The sequence below is a fragment of the Ahaetulla prasina genome, chromosome 3 (genome assembly GCF_028640845.1).
Source record: "Ahaetulla prasina isolate Xishuangbanna chromosome 3, ASM2864084v1, whole genome shotgun sequence".
Classification (NCBI taxonomy): Eukaryota; Metazoa; Chordata; class Lepidosauria; order Squamata; family Colubridae; genus Ahaetulla; species Ahaetulla prasina.
Window position 1 is genome coordinate 201,958,185 of NC_080541.1, and position 20,423 is coordinate 201,978,607.

A 20,423-nucleotide genomic window follows, 5' to 3' on the forward strand; every position below is an offset into this window, starting at 1 on the left:
TAGGAGATATACTATAGTAGACTGTCAAGGCAGGGTTTTTTCTCATTAAAGATAATTAATATAAAAAGACTGAAAGATATCTGTGTGCTAAAGCTGTCTATTAAACTGTAGTGGAATATTATCTTTTCTACAGCCAAGGAAAGATTCCAGCCAACAGCTATTGTTGAGCTAAAGAGGAAACATGACTCAGAGGATGGAGCTAACATTCTAATCTAAACAATGAATTGTGAAAGTATAAAGTGCACATATCAATATAATCCTGCATTCAAGGCAGTACAGATCAGAGATTGTCACATCAAATTGAAAATTGGATAGCATATATTTACACAAATAACCTAGTTAAGACAACCGAGGTCCCCATTCTTTTCTGTGACTCTGGCTGATAAACCTTGTGGAAAGCAAAGTACATTTTATAATTTTAATTCTGGTCATTCTTGGCCTAGACCAGGCAATGCTTCAGATGTCCCAGGGTGATGAGAGTTGTAGTTCAGTACATCCGATAGGTCTTCAGTTGGAGAAATTGGTCTAAAGAATAATAGCTCATCAACATGTCTATGTAGTTTTTTAAGAGGAAAAAAAAGAAAATATGTGATTTGCCAAGGCCTTTTCCTGTGATGTTTTTCAATTTCTCAATCTATCTCATAATGTAATTTCTCATTTCTGGGCACTCAAAAGAAGCAATTAATTATTCAGTCACTTCTACACTTAATGATCTGTGGAATTTCATAGTATTAAACTTCTTGTAGAGCTTGATTCATATTTAATTTAATGTCAAAAAATAAAACCTTGTCTAAATTGGAACATTCAATCTAGTGTTAATTGAGAGCTTCTGTGCAGTGAAATGTCCACTTTCTATGTCTGTCTCTTCATTAAATTACAGGAAAATAAAAATCAGATTTTTAATTTTAAGGACATTGTATTTATTTATTTTTTGTTTGTTTGTTTTATGAATGTATATGCTGCCTCAGTTAGAGTCTCTGACCAGTTTTCAGTCTTGAAAATAATACCAAAAATTATTGAGTAGTTCGGAGAACCGATAAATACCACCTCTGACTGGCCATGCCCCCATCTATTCTCTGCCTCCTGAGTCCCATCTGATCAGGAGGAAATGGGGATTTTGCAGTAACCTTCCCGTGCCATGCCCACCAAGCCATGCCCACAGAACCAGTAGTAAAAAATTTTGAATCCCACTACCACTGAGAAAGGCTGTTGCCTTCCTAACTATCAGGGAGTGGCACATTCTCCTGAACTGAAAGCACAGGACGATACTTTCAGGAGAGCCAGTTTGATGTAGTGGAGAAGATGCTGGCCTGGAAACCAAGAGACTATGGGTTCTCGTCCCTCCTTAGGCATGAAAGCTATTTGGGTGACTTTGGCCAGTCTGGGCAACCCACCTCACAAGATTGTAACAGTGGAGAAATAGGGACGAGTACTGTATTAGTATGTTTGCTACCTTGAGTTGCTTATAAATCAAGACAGGATAAAAAACAGTAAATCTAATAATGGACAGGCTCTGCTCAAAGAAAATGATTCCAAAAACACAGCCAAGGCCATAGAGAACTTTATAGCTGATTCTCAGCACTTTGAACTGTGCTCTAAGCTTCGGGGGGGGGGGGGGAGAAATGAAATGTCCACTAGACAGAGTTAAGATAGTTCTCTGATGCCAACAATACTGATGCAGCAATTTCCTTTTCCAAATAATCTTCAGAAACAGCATCAAATAAGCATACTACAGTAATTTGAATGCAAGAGGATTAGTGACTGTTGCCAAAATATTCTGTTCCAGATATGTTTGCATTGGGGCAAAGTTTTTTCCTGCCCATAGCTATTCAATTACGAGCCATAAATCCAGGAAAAATCTCAGATCTGGTAAAATGCCACCTAGTCAAGAGCTATTGTTGGAGCTACCATGGAGCTATGTTATTTGGGCACAGATAGCTGCCTCATTTTGCTGGAATTTAATTAAAACTCAATTTCAAATCCAGGGATCCACATATTCAATCCCTGCATAACATTCTCCAAATAAAATTCAAAAGACTGTTTTGATCCCCAAAACAGAAATAGATTCAGAAGCTCATGATTATATTTATTTAGAGACTAGACTATAGAATACTGCATGTTACTTTAGCATTGGTTAGACACTGATTTCATCTAACACAAATCATGGGGGAAGCTCACCTTTACTTTCATTCAAGAGAAAGTGTTCTGCCAATAAAGTCTATTCTAGACGTCTAGGAAGACCAGCATTGTACGGAAGTCCAAACTGTATCTATATCTCTCATCTGTACACCCAAATATATGAGGTTAAACTGTCCCTGTTCCCAGCACCGTTGTCCTTTTTTCCCATTCTAAATGTAATATATCTGGTTGTAGACCTACTTCTACAGCTTGTCTTGCTGTTTGCTCTTACTGTGCTTGCCATTTGATCCTGGATAATATCACACTCAAGTTTGGTATAGGGCCGTGATGACGAACCTATGGCACATCTGACAGACATGGCACGCAGAGCCTTCTCTGAGGGCACGCGCACAGTTGCCCCAGCCCAGCTCCAATTGTGTTTCTCCATTATGTTTCACTCAATTCCAACTTTTCGCGAAAGAAAAAGATCTCATGAAGTTGAAATTGATTGAGTGAACTTTTTCACATGCGCGCTTCACAATGGGGGAGACAAGATCCCCTCCTCCTCCTGAAGCCCATTGCAATGCAGAGACACAATGTTACCCTGTGTTGGCTCGGCAAAAAAAGCAGTTTCTTTTCCTGCAGAGCTGCCTGTGTTGGGATGCACCGCCTCCCTGCCAGCCAGCTGAGTGTGGGTGTGCTGCTCCTGGGCTCATCAGACTTTGGACATCCTTTGGACTTTGGACAGTCTAGAGGTTCCTTTTTTCCTCCTCCCCCCCCAATGAGGAGGAAGATAGAGAAACAGAGGGCGGCAAAGAGAGAGAGAAAGGGAGGGAAAGAGAGAGAGAGAAACAGAAAGAGGGGGGAGGGGGAGGGAAAGAGAAATTATATTACAAAATGATTCAAAAGCAGAAAAAGTCGCCCCCAGTTGCCCTTTTGAGGGCTGACCGTCAAGAGGCATGGATTTCTTCTGCCTTCTACATTCCCACCCCATACTGAAGCAAACCAAATGGGCCGGGTCTCCCGCTAAGTGGCCCTGCCGAGCCCGCTAGCAAACTCCACTGAGTGTGGCTCCAAACCAGTGGTGGGTTTCAAACATTTTCGCTACCGTTCAGTAGGCATGGCTAGATGGGACATGTGACTGAGTGGGCATGGCCAACTTGATGTCACTCACGCCCAGGCCCACTCAGTCACATGATCCCTCCACCTAGCCACGCCCACAGAAAAAGGTAGGAAAATTTTGGGAATTTCCACCTATCTACCCCCATCCTCCCTTTGCCAGTCGCCCCCGTTTCCCCTCCTTTAGTGGCCCTGGCCCTAGCTCTGCTTCCTCCCCCACTACCACCTCTTTGTTCAGGCTCCTCTTTGTTCGGGCTGCTTACCTACCACAGCAGCTGGTTCAGAGTCCGGAAGGGAAGCTGGTACCAGAGTTTTCGGTGGCCCCCAGCCAGCTGCCACTGCTGGAAAGTGGCTGGCAAAGAAGCCTCTTTGAGAGCTGCTTTGCACCTGCATGCAGGCTTCGCGAGCTCCATTTTCGGCTGGGACAGCCTCCTGCAACCCTCTGCCAGCGAAAACGGAGCTTGGGAGGGCCTTGTGTGAGCCTCCCAAGCTCCATTTTCACTGGCAGAGGCACCGTGGGCCACTCCACTGCTTCCAGGGCATCCCCACGGGCCAGATCTAAGCACCCTGGGCCTTGAGTTTGACACCCCGTTATAATTCCCCCCCCCAGATTTATTGATTTCCTCATCCACAGTATCTCTGTACCTTCTAGGTATCCAAATACATTTCAAACTAGCATGAATTTAGTTCATTGCTACGCAACCCACTTTGTATTCCAATATGACAGTGATAGCTACTTTAAGAGAGTAAAAGGAATAGAGAAGTTCTACAGATTTGTTCCAGAATTCATACAGTCATGGCACAGTATTCTCACTGGGATAATTTTTAATGAAGGCAGTATGTGATGTTGAGAAATTAGTTGCAGTAAAGTTATAGCATGGAATATTTTTCTTGCATATTTGGGAATGTAAAATTAGCAGTCTACCTTTGAAATGGGAACAGGTCTGCAGCTCTGCGTGTAAAAATTTGGTTCTTAGCATTTCTAAGGAGGGCTGAGAAAATCATTGTGATATGGAGGACAACTACTGTCAGAATAAACTGTAAAGACAATTCTGATCTGGATCTGAACAGAGCAATGGTTGAAGAGCTGCCTATATTCTCAGCAAAAAAAGCATACTGTAAGAAAAAAAAAGAAAATTGCATTCCTGGCTTTTAACCACCTGAGTATACTTAGCCTGCAATCAGAATTTACTAGAACTTGTATTTAGAAGTTTAAAATCCTATATGCTTTTGCCTGGTTGTTTCTAGGATAGTGACAACTCTAGCTGATTTTGCCATGCTGTGATCTATTCTACTGTTTTCCTTTGAAGAAATAAAAGGCAACACAAGATTTTTTTAAAAAAAACTTATGCTGCATATTCTGGGCACTTTATATCCAACACTAGTTCTTCAAGCACAAAAAAGACATAAATATGTCACCAGGCCTCCCACAGCCTACAGTAGAATTAATCACACTGATTATACACTTCCAAAAAAGGAGATGCTCTGTCTACTTACAACTTCTTGGAGGCCTTCTGTGAACTGTCAAGGCCTAAAATTGCCAATTTCTACTTCATCAGCTAAGTTGTCTCCAAATACTTAAGGAGACGGAGTGCTTTGAACAAGTCACCAGGATGCTGGAAATATTTCCACATAGGCTTGCCTTCAAAGGATAGTATGCATTTCTGAGCGGATTAACCCAAAAGCTAATTGTTTCAGTTCAAAAACACTGCATGTTTCATGTTGGCATTTGTGCCTCACAAAAAAGCCATCATTCTGTTTATCAAGGAACCTTTTTGATATGGGGTGCCATTGGCATACAGTTGTACGTTTGTTAAAAACTTTAATTGGAGTGTAGGTGTTATGTATTAATGTTTGTACCTTTAAATATTTGAGCGGGAAATCAGCACGTTGCTGATTGGTCGAAGCCTCCAGCAGAACTATATAAAAGGAGAGGTTTTTCCCCCAGCCTGTTGCTGGGTTCACCCTATATTAAAGAGCTGTTGTCACTACCCTGGTCTCCAGCCTCATTACTTCCCGAACTTAACATTGGCGACGAGGGTGGGATTTCGAGGCTAAGGAGAACCAGAACCGAGCTGAAGCACGCACGATAGAACCGAACCCAGCAAACCCAGGGCAGAAAAAGCGGAGATGGCCAGTTACACGCCAGCACCGTTTGACCCGGCCAGAGAATGGGAACGATATGACCCGTTTGAGCTTTCTAGAAGCCAACGAACTGCAGGAGTTCCAGATAACCGAAAGGGCTTATTTCCTAAGCCACTGCGGTCCGGAGGTCATCGATATCGCGGAAGCCCTGGCAGAGCCAACGCCGTTGCAGTCGGTGTCGTGGCCAACTCTACAGACTTTACTAAGAAACCGCCGCTGCGCCGTCCAAATACGCAGCGGTTTGAATTCGGAGCGAAGGCAGATGGAGGGCGAATCCATGGTGACTACATGGCGCCCTAAGAAAGCGTCCAAGGACTGCGGATACCGTGACCTAGACGAGGTGCTACTCGAGCAACTCATCCGAGGTCAAAGACATCCGATTGCGGCGGACTGCTGGCAAAGAGCAACCTGACTAGCCACGCTCTGGCGAGCCAGAGCACATGAAATGTCATCTAAAGCGGCAGAGACACTGCAAGCCTCTTCACAAAAGGCGGCGAAGGCAACTCCGGTGCACCAGGAGGAGGTTCAGACCGAATCCGGCGGTGAAGAGCGAGGAAGGGGTCTGCCGCACGAGAAACGCGACAAGGACCGAGGCGAATGCGGAAGCTGCGGGGTCAACACCAGCGCCAACGCTGCAAGTTTAAAGACGCAACATGTCGGCGGTGTGGGAAGAAAGGGCACCTAGCTCAAGTTTGTCGAGCGGCCCAACCTTCCCGAAAATTCAAATCGGCCAATCAGAGCGCGGAATCGGCAAGGCGGCCCGCGATTGGCTCAAACAAAAAGGCGATTCCAACCAAACAACTGTGGTCATAGGGCGCCTCAACCAAAGTGGAGAAGAAGATCTTCACCAAGCCAAAAATAGAGGGAGTACGGTGCCGGCTTGAAGTAGACACGGGATCAGCGATCACCATCATGTCCTGGGACACTTTGGCGAAGTCGCTGCCGTCCGTCAGCGGCGCCACCTGCAAGCACAACGCTACAGTGCCACGACTACCAGGGAATCGCATCCCTGTTCGAGGACCACCTCCGTCCGAGTCGATCGGTCCACATAAAAGACCCTGCCCATCACGATCGTCGAAGGAACTCTGCCCAGTCTGTTGGGACTAGACTGGTTTCGTGCCCTGGGCATGGGAGTGACTGGCATCTACAAGTGACTGTAACCTGAAAGACATTCTCTTTAACGAGTTCGAAGATGTCTTCAAGGACTGCCTGGGCAAGTACAAGGGGACCCCTATTTCCTTCAACTTAGACCCCAGGTAGCCCCATTAGGCTTAAGGCGAGGAGAGTCCCTTTTGCCCTAAAACCAAAATCGATAAGAGCTGGACAAGCTCATAAATCAGGGATTTTGGTGCCAGTCGATCACGCAAAGTGGGAGACGCCAATCGTCACCCCATAAACCGGACGGGTCAATTAGAATTTGCGCTGACTACAAGGCGACGCTAACAAAGCCTTACAGAAAAGCGCTTACCGGTTCAGTGGTGCAACACTTATTGCACTCTTTGGGGCAAGGCAAGTCTTTGCAAAGTTAGACTTGGCCCAAGCCTACCAACAACTGCCAGTAGAGCCCGCCAGCGAAGCCCAAGCGATTGTGACGCACAGGGGGCCTTCAAGTGCACCGATTGCAATTTGGGGTCAGTGTGGCACCAGGGCTGTTCCAAAACCTGATGGAACGACTACTGCAGGGGCTCCCAGGGTAGTTCCCTACTTGATGATGTCCTAATTTCAGGGAAAACATGGAGGAATTGGGGAGGCGGTTAAGAAAGGTCTTGAGCATTTTCCGGACAGCGGATTAAAAGTCAAGACAAACAAATGCCAGATCGGGGTCGAATCCGTCGATTTCTTGGGCTACGGATAGACAAGAAAAATTCACCCTACTGAGAGCAAGGTTAAGGCAATTAGGAAGGCTCCAGCGCCCAAAAACAAAGCAGAGCTGCAGGCATTCCTGGGATTGGTTAATTTTACGCAGTCTTTTTAAAGAACAAAGCAACCGTTCTATGGAACCGCTGCATAGGCTCTTAGGAAAAAATACTGTTTGGTCTTGGGGAAAGTCAGAAAATAGGGCTTTTGAAGCAGTGAAGAACCTGCTCTCAAGTGATAGCCTGCTCATCCAATATCACGACTCATTACCCCTAGTGCTGGTTTGCGATGCCTCCCCTTATGGGGTGGGGGCTGTACTCAGCCATAGACTTCCAAACGGCACAGAAGCCCCTATAGCGTTCTACTCTAGAACGATGTCCTCCCCAGAGAGGAACTACAGCCAATTAGACAAAGAAGCACTAGCCATTGTGTCAGGGGTCAAAAAATTCCACGAGTATGTCTTTGGGCGGAATTTTGAAATCGTGACTGACCACAGACCGTTACTGGGGATACTGGCTGGCGACCGCCCAACGCCTGTGGCTCTTTCGCCACGCTTGACCCGTTGGACTATATTCTTAGCCGCTTATTCGTACAAGCTGCAACATCGACCAGGAAAAGAAGTGGGGCATGCAGACGCGTTAAGCCGATGCCCACTACCAGGGGCGACCGAAGACCCCACTCCGGGGACGCCCATCCTACTTATTGACTCGTTGGACTCTGGCCCAGTCACATCTAAGGAAGTGGCTCGGGCATCATACCGGGACATTGTGTTAAGGACTGTACTCGGTTGGGTACAGAGAGGGTGGCCGCTGCCGGGCGAACGGTTCAAAGAATTTGTTAAAAAACGAGATGAGCTCTCGGCACAAGGGGGGTGCCTGTTGTGGGGTGATCGTGTAATAATTCCTGATAAGCTAAGGGGAAAGGTATTGGACCTCCTCCACGAGGGCCACCCAGGGATCGTAAGGATGAAGGGGTTAGCTAGAAGCTATGTATGGTGGCCACTCATGGGCCAGAGATTGCTGAGAGGGTAGGGAAATGCCAAGCTTGCCAAGAGTCCAGACCTCTACCCCAACGCCCCAGTCAGAGAATGGGAAAAGCCCCAAGGGCCCTGGTCAAGAATCCACATTGATTTTGCTGGCCCTTTCCACGGCCAAACGTTCCTAGTGGTTGTTGGATGCATTTTCCAAATGGTTGGAGATCATACTCATGAAATCCACTACGGCAAGCAGTAATCGCAACCCTCGCCACCTATTCGCAACTCACGGGTTGCGGACACTCTGGTGTCCGACAATGAGCCCCAATTCACGGCAGCCCAGTTTGAAGAATACCTGGCAGAGGAAGGCATCCGACATGCCCTCTCTGCGCCTTTCCACCCTGCGCCGAATGGCCTTGCAGAGCGTTCCGTCCGGAGCGCAAAGGAGGCATTGTCCAGGCTCAAGCCAGGTGACTGGCAAACAAAAATAGACTTTCCTAGCCGTCCAGCACAGAACCCCAAGCACGCCACCGGGAAAAGCCCAGCCGAATTGCTAATGGGACGGAAACTCCGTGCCCACTTGACCGTTTGAACCCCATTACACACCCGAGGTTACAAGGGGAACTAGAAAAGACAAGGAAATGAGCATAGGCGACGGGTGTGGGCCCGAAACTATGGGGACGGCCCTAGTTGGTTCGCAGGACAAATAATAAAGATAACCGCCCAAAATCGTCGTGGTAGAGCTACCAGACAACCGAGTGTGGAGGCGCCACATAGATCAGTTAAGAAAACGAATAACTGACCAAACCGAACCAAAGGAAACAGATCATGACCAATACCAATTTGAATCCACAGCTGACAATGACCCGGGGGAGGCGCAAGACTTAGCTGAGGTCCCAGAGTTCCAGCGACGCCATCAGGTCCCCGAGGGAAGCAGCAGGGAAAGTTCCAAAATTAATCCAAGGCCGGATGGCCAAGAAAAAGAGTCGGCCAATAATCCGGAGCCCGTTGGCCCAGAGAAAGAGCTGGGAGGAGAAAACAGCCCCTCCGACCAGCTCAAAACACCACCCAGAACTGAACCGCGCAGGTCAGAAAGAACTAGGAGACGCCCAGGTTATTTGCGTGACTACGTCGAAAAATAACATGTAAATAAATATGTAAATAGAGGTAGAGTGTTTTCTGGGAGGGGAGGAGTGTTATGTATTAATGTTTGTACCTTTAAATATTTGAGCGGGAAATCAGCACGTTGCTGATTGGTCGAAGCCTCCAGCAGAACTATATAAAAGGAGAGGTTTTTCCCCCAGCCTGTTGCTGGGTTCACCCTATATTAAAGAGCTGTTGTCACTACCCTGGTCTCCAGCCTCATTACTTCCCGAACTTAACAGTAGGCATAAAAATGTTTTTGAAGGTTTTGCTTTATCATGTAATGTAAAGTTGACATGTGGAATTCACTGTCACAAGAAGTGATGAAAGCCATTCAGATGGCCTTAAAAGATAATTAGCTGTGTCCCAAAGGTGCATTTTCAGGAGGCAACTGGACTTTCTCGTTTTTTCTTTGCTGTGGTGGCTAAATATTATCTCCAGGTCAAAACCATTCTGGTTTTGAATAATTCTTCAAGTAACAGAGTGCAAGGGTCATTGCCGCAAATCTTGATTGTGAACTTCTCAGGTGCATCAATTTACCCAGTACAGACACAGGATGCTAGATTTTATTGGCCACTATCAGCTCTATTAAGACTTCTTGCATTAAGTTTCAAATATTTTATAACTCTTGAGATATACTTTGTAGTATATAATTCATATTGTAACTATCAATTGCTCTTAATTATTTGCTTGTTGGTAAGTTTATAAAATGTACTTGTTTACTTATTTACCTGAGCAGGAGGTTGGACTAGAAGACCTCCAAGGTCCCTTCGTACTCTCTTATTCTGTCATTCTTATTCTGTTTATTAAAGCTATTTGCAAAGCAGTCATTGTAAAAATGGCAAGAGAGGAAGAAATAACAGCTGGAATAAAAATTGAAGATTAAAAAATCAGGTATATAAACAACATACTTTGTTAACTGAAAGTAAAGGAGATTTAAAAGAGTACGCGGGAAAGTAAAATTGGAAAGTGAATATTAAGAAAACAAAGATAACATCCTCCAGTATGTATAGAACATGGCCAGAAAAGATGGTAGGTTTTTTTTATTCAAGACTAGGTAATAATAATAATAATAATAATAATAATAATAATAATAATAATAATAATAATAATAATAATAATAATAATAATAATAATAATAATATTTTAATTTGTATACCGCCCTTCTCCCAAAGGACTCAGGGCGGTGAACAGCCAAAATAAAATACAAAAGAAACAATACATACAATACTAAAAAACAACCCTTAAAAAACTTATTCAAATGGCCAAATTTAAAATATAATAACGCCCTATAAAATTGACAGAAATTTAAAACCCATAAAATCAAATTAAAAATTTTAAAAATCAAGCCAGTCCAGCAAGGCGGAATAAATAGGTTTTAAGATCGCGATGAAAGGTCCGAAGGTCAGATATTTGTCGAAGTCCAGGGGGAAGTTCGTTCCACAGGGTAGGAGCCCCCACAGAGAAGGCACTCCCCCTGGGGGCTGCCAGTCGACATTGTTTGGCTGACAGCACCCTGAGAAGTCCCTCTCTGTGAGAATGCACCGGTCGTTGGGAGATAGAGGATGTCAGTAGACGGTCCCGTAAGTATCCCGGTCCTAAGCCATGGAGCACTTTAAAGGTAGTAACCAATACCTTGAAGCGCACCCGGAAGACGACAGGTAGCCAGTGCAGTCTGCGCAGGATAGGTGTTACATGGGAGCTTCGAACTGCTCCCTCAATAACCCGCGCAGCCACATTCTGGACTAACCGGAGTCTCCGGGTACTCTTCAAGGGGAGCCCCATGTAGAGAGCATTGCAATAGTCCAAGCGAGAAGTAACGAGAGCATGAGTGACCGTGCATAGGGTATCCCGGTCCAGGAAGGGATGCAACTGGCGGATCAGGCGAACCTGATAAAAAGCTCTCCTGGAGACGGTCGTCAAATGGTCTTCAAAGGACAACCGTCCATCCAGGAGCACGCCCAAGTTGCGCACCCTTTCCATCGGGGCCAATGACTCACCCCCAACAGACAGCCGCATCTGCAGCTGACTGTACCGGGGTGCCGACATCCACAGCCACTCCGTCTTGGAGGGATTAAGCTTGAGCCTGTTTCTCCCCATCCAGACCCGTACGGCATGTAGCAAAGGTCTTTGGAAATAAAAAAAATTACAAGTATTGGGGGCAATTATTTTAGATTTATAGTTAATAAATGAGACAATCTAGAAAAAGTAATTGGCCATCCATGCATTTTTTGAAGCCATGGATTAGTCCAGTAGTGGGTTTCAAATCCCATTGCTACCCATTCGCTCATGTACGTGTGCACGCTCGCTCGTGCACAAAACGCTTCTGTGCAAAGACATCCAGGCAGTTGGGCGGAGCCTCCCACCACTGCCACTGCCGTTACTGGTTCGTCCGATCCGAGGTGAACCGGTAGCAACCCACCACTGGAATAGTCCCTGTTGATGTTAGAATTACCACTTCAGAAGGAATAGTAGGCGCATTCTATAGCATCTCTCTATACTAAATACCACAATGGTGTTCTGTTCACAGGACTGCCCACGCCAAAGCCAAGTCAGAAGGTGCAGAACAAGCAGCTATAGCAGCTAACAATGAATCCATGTTAGCCAGGTCGATGGCCAGAGAATTGTCTCCAGACTTCTATCAGCCAGGTAAGAAATGAATCATATTTTTCATTACTGACCTTAATCTACACATTGGTTGGTGAGCTGTGTAAAACCAACACACAAATTAACATTTTCCAAATGTGACAATATGGAATGTGAAGATTTTACAAAAAGCAGCCGTCTCCATAATCTTTGGTAAAGCTGCTGAGAAAAAGCATGGGTCATTGTCATTATTTTTCTGGTCTACCATTCCAGGGCTTTTAGTTCTGCTTGAGTCCAGACCATTATTTCAGCAGTGTATCTTTTGACTGGAATTGCCCAGATGTTAATTGCCTTGATGGTATTTCCTCCACTGAATTTGGACTTTAAGATCTTTTTCACACTCATTCACTTCTAACTTTCTTGACTTCAGTGTGCTTGATATTGTCAGCTTGAAGGATTTTTCCCTATTTTTCCCTTATTGATGATAAGGGTGGCACATTTCTCCAGCCCAAACTCCATTATAATATTTATTTATATTACTATACAAATCTATTACTTTATATATTATTATCCATGTATTCCCAAGCAATAACCGTAATGTCCAAATGAGGTCTAAACCAGCTGCATCACTAAGTCAGAAGAAAGGTGACGGCTAGGGATTGCTTGGAGTTTTGAAGACACAGGATGTCTAATGAAAAAAAAGAGAAATCAATTTAATAGTGGTGTGAGCCTCTATTGTATACTCATTTTGTGTATGTGCAAAACAATTTTATTCAGTCATTCAGCCTTTCATTCAATCAAACTCTGGATAAATATCCACAGATATTTCGCTACTCATAATATTGGGGTGGAAAGGGCATATCAACATTTTGCTATTATTTTCTTATATTTTATCATGCAGCGTTAGCTCATTTTGGGTAGTTTCATTTCCATGATTCTTTTCTACCAGTAAAATGAAATAGATGAACATTTCCTAATAATGTATGCATCTTCGGTTGCTTCATTTTATTATATTTATACTTTTCAATATTCATGCCATTTATTTGTATTCAATTTTTTTCTAGCATGTATTGTGCTCATCCAGGACCCAAGCATTCTTTCCAAAATTGATTGCCAGTGGTCTGTGAAGCTGCAATCTCATTTGCACTTGTCTGGGAATAAGGTTACTGAACAAAGCCAAGTTTACTTTTGAATAATCAGCAGCAAGTGTATACTGTTAATCTACTATTTTATCTGCTGTGCTAAAGGAGGAGCCAAGTAGCGGACAGTGATCTCTGAGCACACCTCCCTGCCAACTTAGAGAGTGGTTATTCTGTATAAATAGGGCTAATGACTTTTGTAAGACAGAAGAAGCATATATTTTATTAGAAAGATGCCGCCCCACAGTTTTATCAGAAAAACAATACCCACAAAATAACACAGCAACTTTTCTTTGCAGTGAAAGAAAACAGATATTGACACCGATATCCTGCTTGTTTCTAGTTTCTAGTATTTTCAAACATTAAGGCTTTAGCTTAACCTTTTCTCTGAAATAGTTTTAAATATACAGTATGAATTGCATTTACAAATTGATATATATTCCATGTCCAACTCGTATGTTTGTGCACATACATAAGGAAACCTTTGGGATTTAATCAGCAAATGAATGGCCTATGTCAGTGACGGCTAACCTTTTCTGGACCGAGTGCCCAAAGTGCGCTGCGTAAACCCCCCAAATGCAATACCAACACAGCCCCTGCGCATGCGCCCCCTGCATGCGCCCCACCCCTTGCACATGCCTGCGCCCCCCACATCTCTGCATGTGCATGCCCCCTACATGCCCCCCCACATGCATGCACAGCCCCCGCACACACCCCACACATGCATGGCAGTGACCCGAAGACCAGGTGGCAGGCAGGAGGCACATGCGCATGCGCAGTAAAACTGAACTGGGGTGACGGCTCACATGCCATCAGAGAGGCCGCTGCACGCCACCTCTGGCATGCGTGCCATAGATTTGCCATCACGGGTCTATGTTTTAACTCAAAATTCCCCAATCTTTCCAATTTTGTGGACTGGGGGGTGTAATGGAGAGGATGGTTCTATGTGAGTGGCCAACAAGTGCGCACATGCGTGTGTGCAGCTCCTTTTGCACAAGCAGTGTGCTTGCACACCTACCACTTACACAAATGGTGTGCATGTGTACTTGCTTGCCTGCTGCATGGGCAAGTAGGGATGCTCGCCTGCCATTTCTGTGGCCCGGCTACAAATAGCTCATGGCCTACTAGTGGGCTGCGGCCCAGAGGATGGGGACCTCTATTTTAATTGATTAATCAAAGGGAAAAGCTATGATTTGTGTGCTTTTTTTGTCATTCATTCAGAGCTGGAAAATGTTGCAACCTTCATTGCAAAGACCACAGATGGTTAGTCTGCTGAAGGCTATTTTGAGAACTCTGAGCAACTGGTAAAATAGATTCCAAACAGTCTGCTTGAATCCAGAAATAAATAGCCCTGAATGGGTCTTTTTATGACTGACAGGTGCCTGTAGGCCAAGCAAGCTGGCTAAAATAAAGCTCTTAGGTGTCTCGTCTTCCTGACCCGCTTTAGTACAAACAGCCAGCAGTATGAAAATCAAAATTTCCAGACTGCATAGGTTTGTTGCCTGATACGGTGCAAGTTTATTTAGGAATTAGTTCCTATAGCATCAAATGGTCATACTCCCAGTAAAAGTGCACAAGAACTTGTGCTAAGCATGTTGCACAGTTTTTGTAATGTTCTCTGTATCTACAAAACCTTTTTCTTTCTTTTGGCTTTAATCATATGAATCCTTCATGTCTTGACATTGTTGAGTATTGATTGTAGTGATGTAGATTTATGGCTGCATTCCAAGCAGAGTTTTGAAATGAAACAATATGATAAGAACAACCTGGCTGGATCAGAATAAAGGCTTTTCTAATTCTTCTAGATCCCACAGCTGAGTAACCAGATGCAAGTAACCTGCAAGGCTTACTTACTTGCCTTTTTTTCCTTGTCTGAATCCAGCAATATCTCCTCAGAAGTATTTTTCTGCAAAAGATATAACAGAACAAGAGCAAACCATCCAATGTCCTCCTCGTGTTTTGGAATATATCTCCCATAGGTTCTCACTGGCCATGTTGAATGAGGCTGGTGGGAACTTATCCATAGTTGCTTGCCCCTGACATTGGAGTAACCCAATAGTACCCTTCATGATTACTAACCACTGATACCAAACTATATTTTTTTATTACTAGGATCTAGTGTCCGTCAGTTGCAATAGCAAATTCTGGAATATAATTACAGGTAGTCCTCTACTTGTTTAGTGACTGCTTGAAGTTACAACACACTGAAAAAAGACTTATGACCGATCCTTGCACTTACAACTGTCATAGCAGCTGCATGATCACACGATCAAAATCCAGGCGCTTGGCGACTGAATCTTTGCAGCATCGTGGGGTCATGTGACCTTCCTGGCTGACATCCATGAAACAAAGTCAATGGGGGGAGCTGGATCCACTTAATAACCTCATGATTCACTTAACAACTGCAGCTTGAAAACTGTGCCAAAAATGGTTGTGTAATTGGATGCAGCTCATTTAGCTGCCTTACTGAGCAACAGAAATTGTGGTCCCAGTTGCAGTCATAAGTTGAGGATTACCTGTATAGTTTCATTCTTGTCTCCCTCTCACTGCAGCACAAAGACACCGTGCTTTTCATTCTAGAAGGATATGCCCTCATGATGCTGACTTTGTTCCATTCCCAGCCGGCATCAGGGATAATTTACATTGGCTTTTAGCCGTTCCAGTTTAAACTTAATGTTTTCTGACTTCCCTTAAAGCAACATTTGCTATTTGCTATGAGGGTTCACCTAATGTTGTGACCCAGGCCCAAGTAGGTAGTAGGAAACTCAGTCAGTGTAAAAACAAACAAACTTTATTCGAACAGCTGAGAATTACTTCATTCTCAACGTAGTTCAACTAAATTAAAGCAAATTCCTCCCAACACAAATTCCTCAGTCCTATCACCAACCTTGGTCCAATTAGGCAAACTGCCAAAGGCCTTTCTTGGAAAAAGTTCAGAAGAACCAATACAAAATAAATGCAAGAAGACGAAGTTATTAACGTTGTTTTCTGGCAAAGCCCAAATGCTGTTGCTGGTCTTTTAAGCCTTATGGGAGGGGCCATTCATCTCTTGGCCCTACTCCCAAGTCGTCCTCTTTGCTTGAGCTGCTCTTGCCTTCTGGCAGCTCTTCTCATGCATGCATTAGGAACAGGCTCCTCCTGTTCCTCTGCCTCACTACTGTCAGTCTCTGGAGGCTCTGGAGTCTGCACCTCACTCCCTGATGGTCCTGGCCTTCCCCAGCCTCCAGGACTGGCCCACGCTCTTCCTCAGCCTCATCGCTGTCCGACTCAGTTGTCAGCTCCGCAGGCTGCTGGCGGATCACAACACCTAATTCACCTGAAGAATTCAGCTGGCGGGGTGCTTAGATTTAGCCCACATGGCCACCCTAGAAACAGCAAAGGACCAGCCCGTGGTCCCCCTGCCAGTGAAAACGGAGCTCAGGAGGGCTGCTCCATTTTTGCTGGCAGAGAGTTGCAGGAGGCCATCCCAGCTGAAAATGGAGATTGAGAATCCGTTTTTTCTGGAAGAGCACTTGAGCCATCACAGGCGCCCCCAACAGAAGTGACATCAAGGTGACTACGCCCACCCTGGCCACGTCCCCCCCTGCCCCAGAGTCTAACACAACTCTGATGCGGCCCTCGATGAAATCGAGTTTGACACCCCTGAACTACAGTATGATGTTAATTATGACTGAGTTCTGTCCAATTTTTATCAGCCTCTTTAAGCTTCTGCCTATTCACTGACCGAGCACTGGTCTCCATGGCTATTTTGGCTTAGGTTGCAGGAAAGACCGGACCCTGGCTTCTTATAGAAGTATCTGCCCATATAATGCCCAACTATGCTTTCTTGATTGTTTGCCAGATGATAAATTGTCTCCTTTAAATCCGGATTCACCTCTCTTCCGAAAGCAATAGAAGTACATGTTAAAAGAATAAAAAATGGCATAGGAAATGGTAATCAAGAAGCCACAAAATTTCAGAAGTGCACTGAACATGCAGTATGAAGGTTCTGATGAAGCTGATGCTGATGCTGTGCCATCTAATGATTTGGGTACCGTGGTGTCTTATGTCTCTGGACATGGGCTTTTAGGTCTGGTCCTAGCTACCCTATTTAGAAACTCACTAATGCTGGCGGCAGCTGCTGTCTTTTCACCTGCTTCTATCTGCCAATTTACTTAATTTCCACCACTCTTCTTTTCAGTATTAAACCGAAACATAGTGTTATTCCAAGGAAGACGGTGGAGAAAATGAATTGTTGCCTGCAGAATAACATTTTTCAAAGAGAACTTAAAGACTGGGTTTGGGGCAGTGAGGCACCAGAGGAATAGTTGCTGCAGAAAGCGCTATTGCAAAATAAAAATAAAGAAAATATTTGGGGAATTACTTCAAAGATCTTTTTGTTGCTGACATTTTAAAACACGATATTTAGCTCAGCTTACTTTACACAAAGACAGACGCAGAGCTGCATTTTAGAACTTTCATTATTATGCCTACTTTCGCTCTGACATATTAAAAAGAAAGCTGCTTCTTATGTATGTTGATTTTTCCTTAGATGTTAGCTTGATATGGCATAGGGAATCATTCAGCTCCATAAGGGAAGGTTCTGATATGCAATTTCCTGGATTCAGGCTCAGAGGTATTCCAGAGAAGTTCTACAATCTGATTTCCCTAATTGCATCAATTAATCTCAGTGACCTTTCCTGTCACAGTATAGGCTAAGCTAAACAGATCTTGACTTCCAGAAAATGCTCCTTTTGCTTCAGCAGAATTTTTCAGAATGATAAGCAGCGAGTGCTGTCACAGTATCCTGATGCACAATCATTAAACTCCTTGATGAAGGCAACCTGTTTTCATTTCTAGTAAATCTGGGAGGGAAATTCTTCATCATTTCTCAGACTCATTTTCTTGATAAAGTAGCGGAAGCAGCTTACCGTGGTTATTATACATACCTAATATTTTATACCTAATATGTACACCAGTGATGGGTTTCAATTTTTTTTACTACCGGTTCTGTCGGTGTAGCTTGGTGGGTGTGGCATGGCTTGGTGGGCGTAGCAGGGGAAGGATACTGTAAAATCTCCATTCCCCCCCCCACTCCAGGGGAAGGTTACTGCAAAAATCCCCATTTCCTCCCGATCAGCTGGGAATTGGGAGGCAGAGAATAGATGGGGGCGGGGCCAGTCAGAATTTTTACTACCGGTTCTCTGAACTACTCAAAATTTCTGCTACCGGTTCTCCAGAACTGGTCAAAACCTGCTGAAACCCACCTCTGATGTACACATATAGAACAGAATGCAACAATATCTGCTCGCTAACAGAATCTATTTTGAATGCTAGTGCTTGGGTGCTGTAGACATTGTGTAGTGTGATTATTTCTACCATACATAAGAAAGTAGTAGCCTTGTTAACATTTGCCTATCATAAAATGCTTCTGCCTACCTGGTACATTTTAGTACAGTCTAAAGGTGCTACCAGGGGTGAAATTCAGCTGGTTCTATCCGGCTCGGGCGAAACGGTAGCAGCGGCTGCAGAAGGCTCCGCTCATCCGCGTGGACATCATGATATGCTCCAGGTCCCCTTTATTAAATGCTGCCATTTGTGTGACCATAGACGTCTGCCTTCAGATGGCTCAGTCCCACCCTCTTAAACAAGATCTCCTCAGAAATATAAATAACATCCACTGTTTTTTGTCTGGATTGCTTATGTTTTTAACTGTTTTTACAGTTAAAAATCTACTACTTTGGATTGTGTAAGACTACCAGACTCTACTTGAATAGGCAGTCATAACAAACTTAAATAAATAATAATAATTCAAATTTATGGCAGTGTCTAGTTATTATTCCTTTTGGGAAAAACCTATGGGCTCTTCTATTGGAGAAGAAGAATATATCATTTTCTCTCAAACAATAGTAGAAAAGTAGAAAAGATTTAGCAAATAGTAGAAAAACATTGTATGAAAGAAACTTTTCTTCCTCCCTCCCTTCATATTTTTAATTGGAGTACAATCTAAAGGTGTTACCAGGGGTGAAATTCAGCTGGTTCTATCCGACTCGGGCGAACTGGTAGCGGTGCCTGTGGGAGGCTCTGCCCACCCGCGTGGACATCATGATGTTGCTTTTTTGGTGACATTTTAAGCCTCTGCGCATGCTCAGAAAGCTTTGCACATGCGCAGATGACGGCGGGCGGGCGGCGCAAGACATTTTGAACCTGTAGGGAAGGGAAGGTGTTACCCTTAATAGTAGACAGGGAATAATAATTAACACTTTAGGTTTTTTTCAAGTAGTGGGAAAGAACATAGGAATGTAGATGCCTTAGCCATTATTGCGAACTTGGGGGAGGATGAGAGATGCAGTTCTAATATATTATTTTTAACTTTTGTCTTTTGATTTTTTTTGTACTTACATTCTGTTTTCTTTTTTTTGTTATAGTTTTTTAAAGGGTTATAATAGTGCATCATTTTTATAACAATAGTGTATGCTATTTTCAATGGGCCAGATTGATAGATAAATTATCTTCATACAAATAAGCAAAATTACAGATTTGGCCACATTCAGGCAGTCATGTATCAATTTATTAAGGCAACAAACTTGTAGGCACTTTACTTCTTTATTCATATGAATTGAAAAATAAAAATGTAATTTATTAACCATATATTTGGGTTTTATCTGGCTATGTTTGAATGGTTCCAATAACTATATCGCGTATTTAAACCATTGTTTGAAGTTTTAATATATTGGATTGTTTATATCTTGGTTTAATTAAATAAGAAAAAGTTCTCCAAATGCAACTATTCTGTTCTAAAGTTTTCAATTGATAGTACTTATTTATTGATATAAATAAAATATATACTATTGCAATTGAAGTGGAATTTCAGGGGAAAGTATTGTACCCAGACAAAAGCTACATTTTCTATTATGCAGGAATTTTATAAAATCTGTGTCATGGAGAACTAGGATAGAAAGCTTTTCTGAATTGTAATTCATATTCAGCTGTAATTTATAAAACCAGAAGCAATTTAGATGTAAATTGTAAAATGGATGTAAAATTATTATTTAATCTCTGATACTTTAACTCTGTCAGTTATAAATGTTACTTAATGGTGTCTGAATGTTGGAGGAAATGCACACAGAAAAGATGACTGAACTGGTGTAGAATTTACATTTGTAATGCAGACTGATTTAAAAGTTAAGTGTGAAGATTTTTCTGACCTTGATTTAACAACAAGACAAGAAACTTCCTGCCATCTTAGCTATACTCATAAATCTTATCTTGTTAATTAAAACTAACTACTTGGTTCACATTATAAGCATGTTCAAAATTGTGGAAGAAAGACATAGGAGCAGTGGAGAAAACCAGACTGATTT

The 20,423-nt window shown here is 43.5% G+C and overlaps 1 protein-coding gene across 1 annotated transcript in view; it reads left to right on the forward strand.

The window, feature by feature from the left end:
- JPH2 (junctophilin 2) overlaps window positions 1-20,423 on the forward strand; it is a 97,392-nt gene that overhangs the window by 63,970 nt on the left and 12,999 nt on the right. The window contains exon 3 of the mRNA XM_058177706.1: window positions 11,886-12,004. Within this exon, the coding sequence (XP_058033689.1) occupies window positions 11,886-12,004 (119 nt within the window). The remainder of the gene's footprint in view (window positions 1-11,885; window positions 12,005-20,423) is intronic.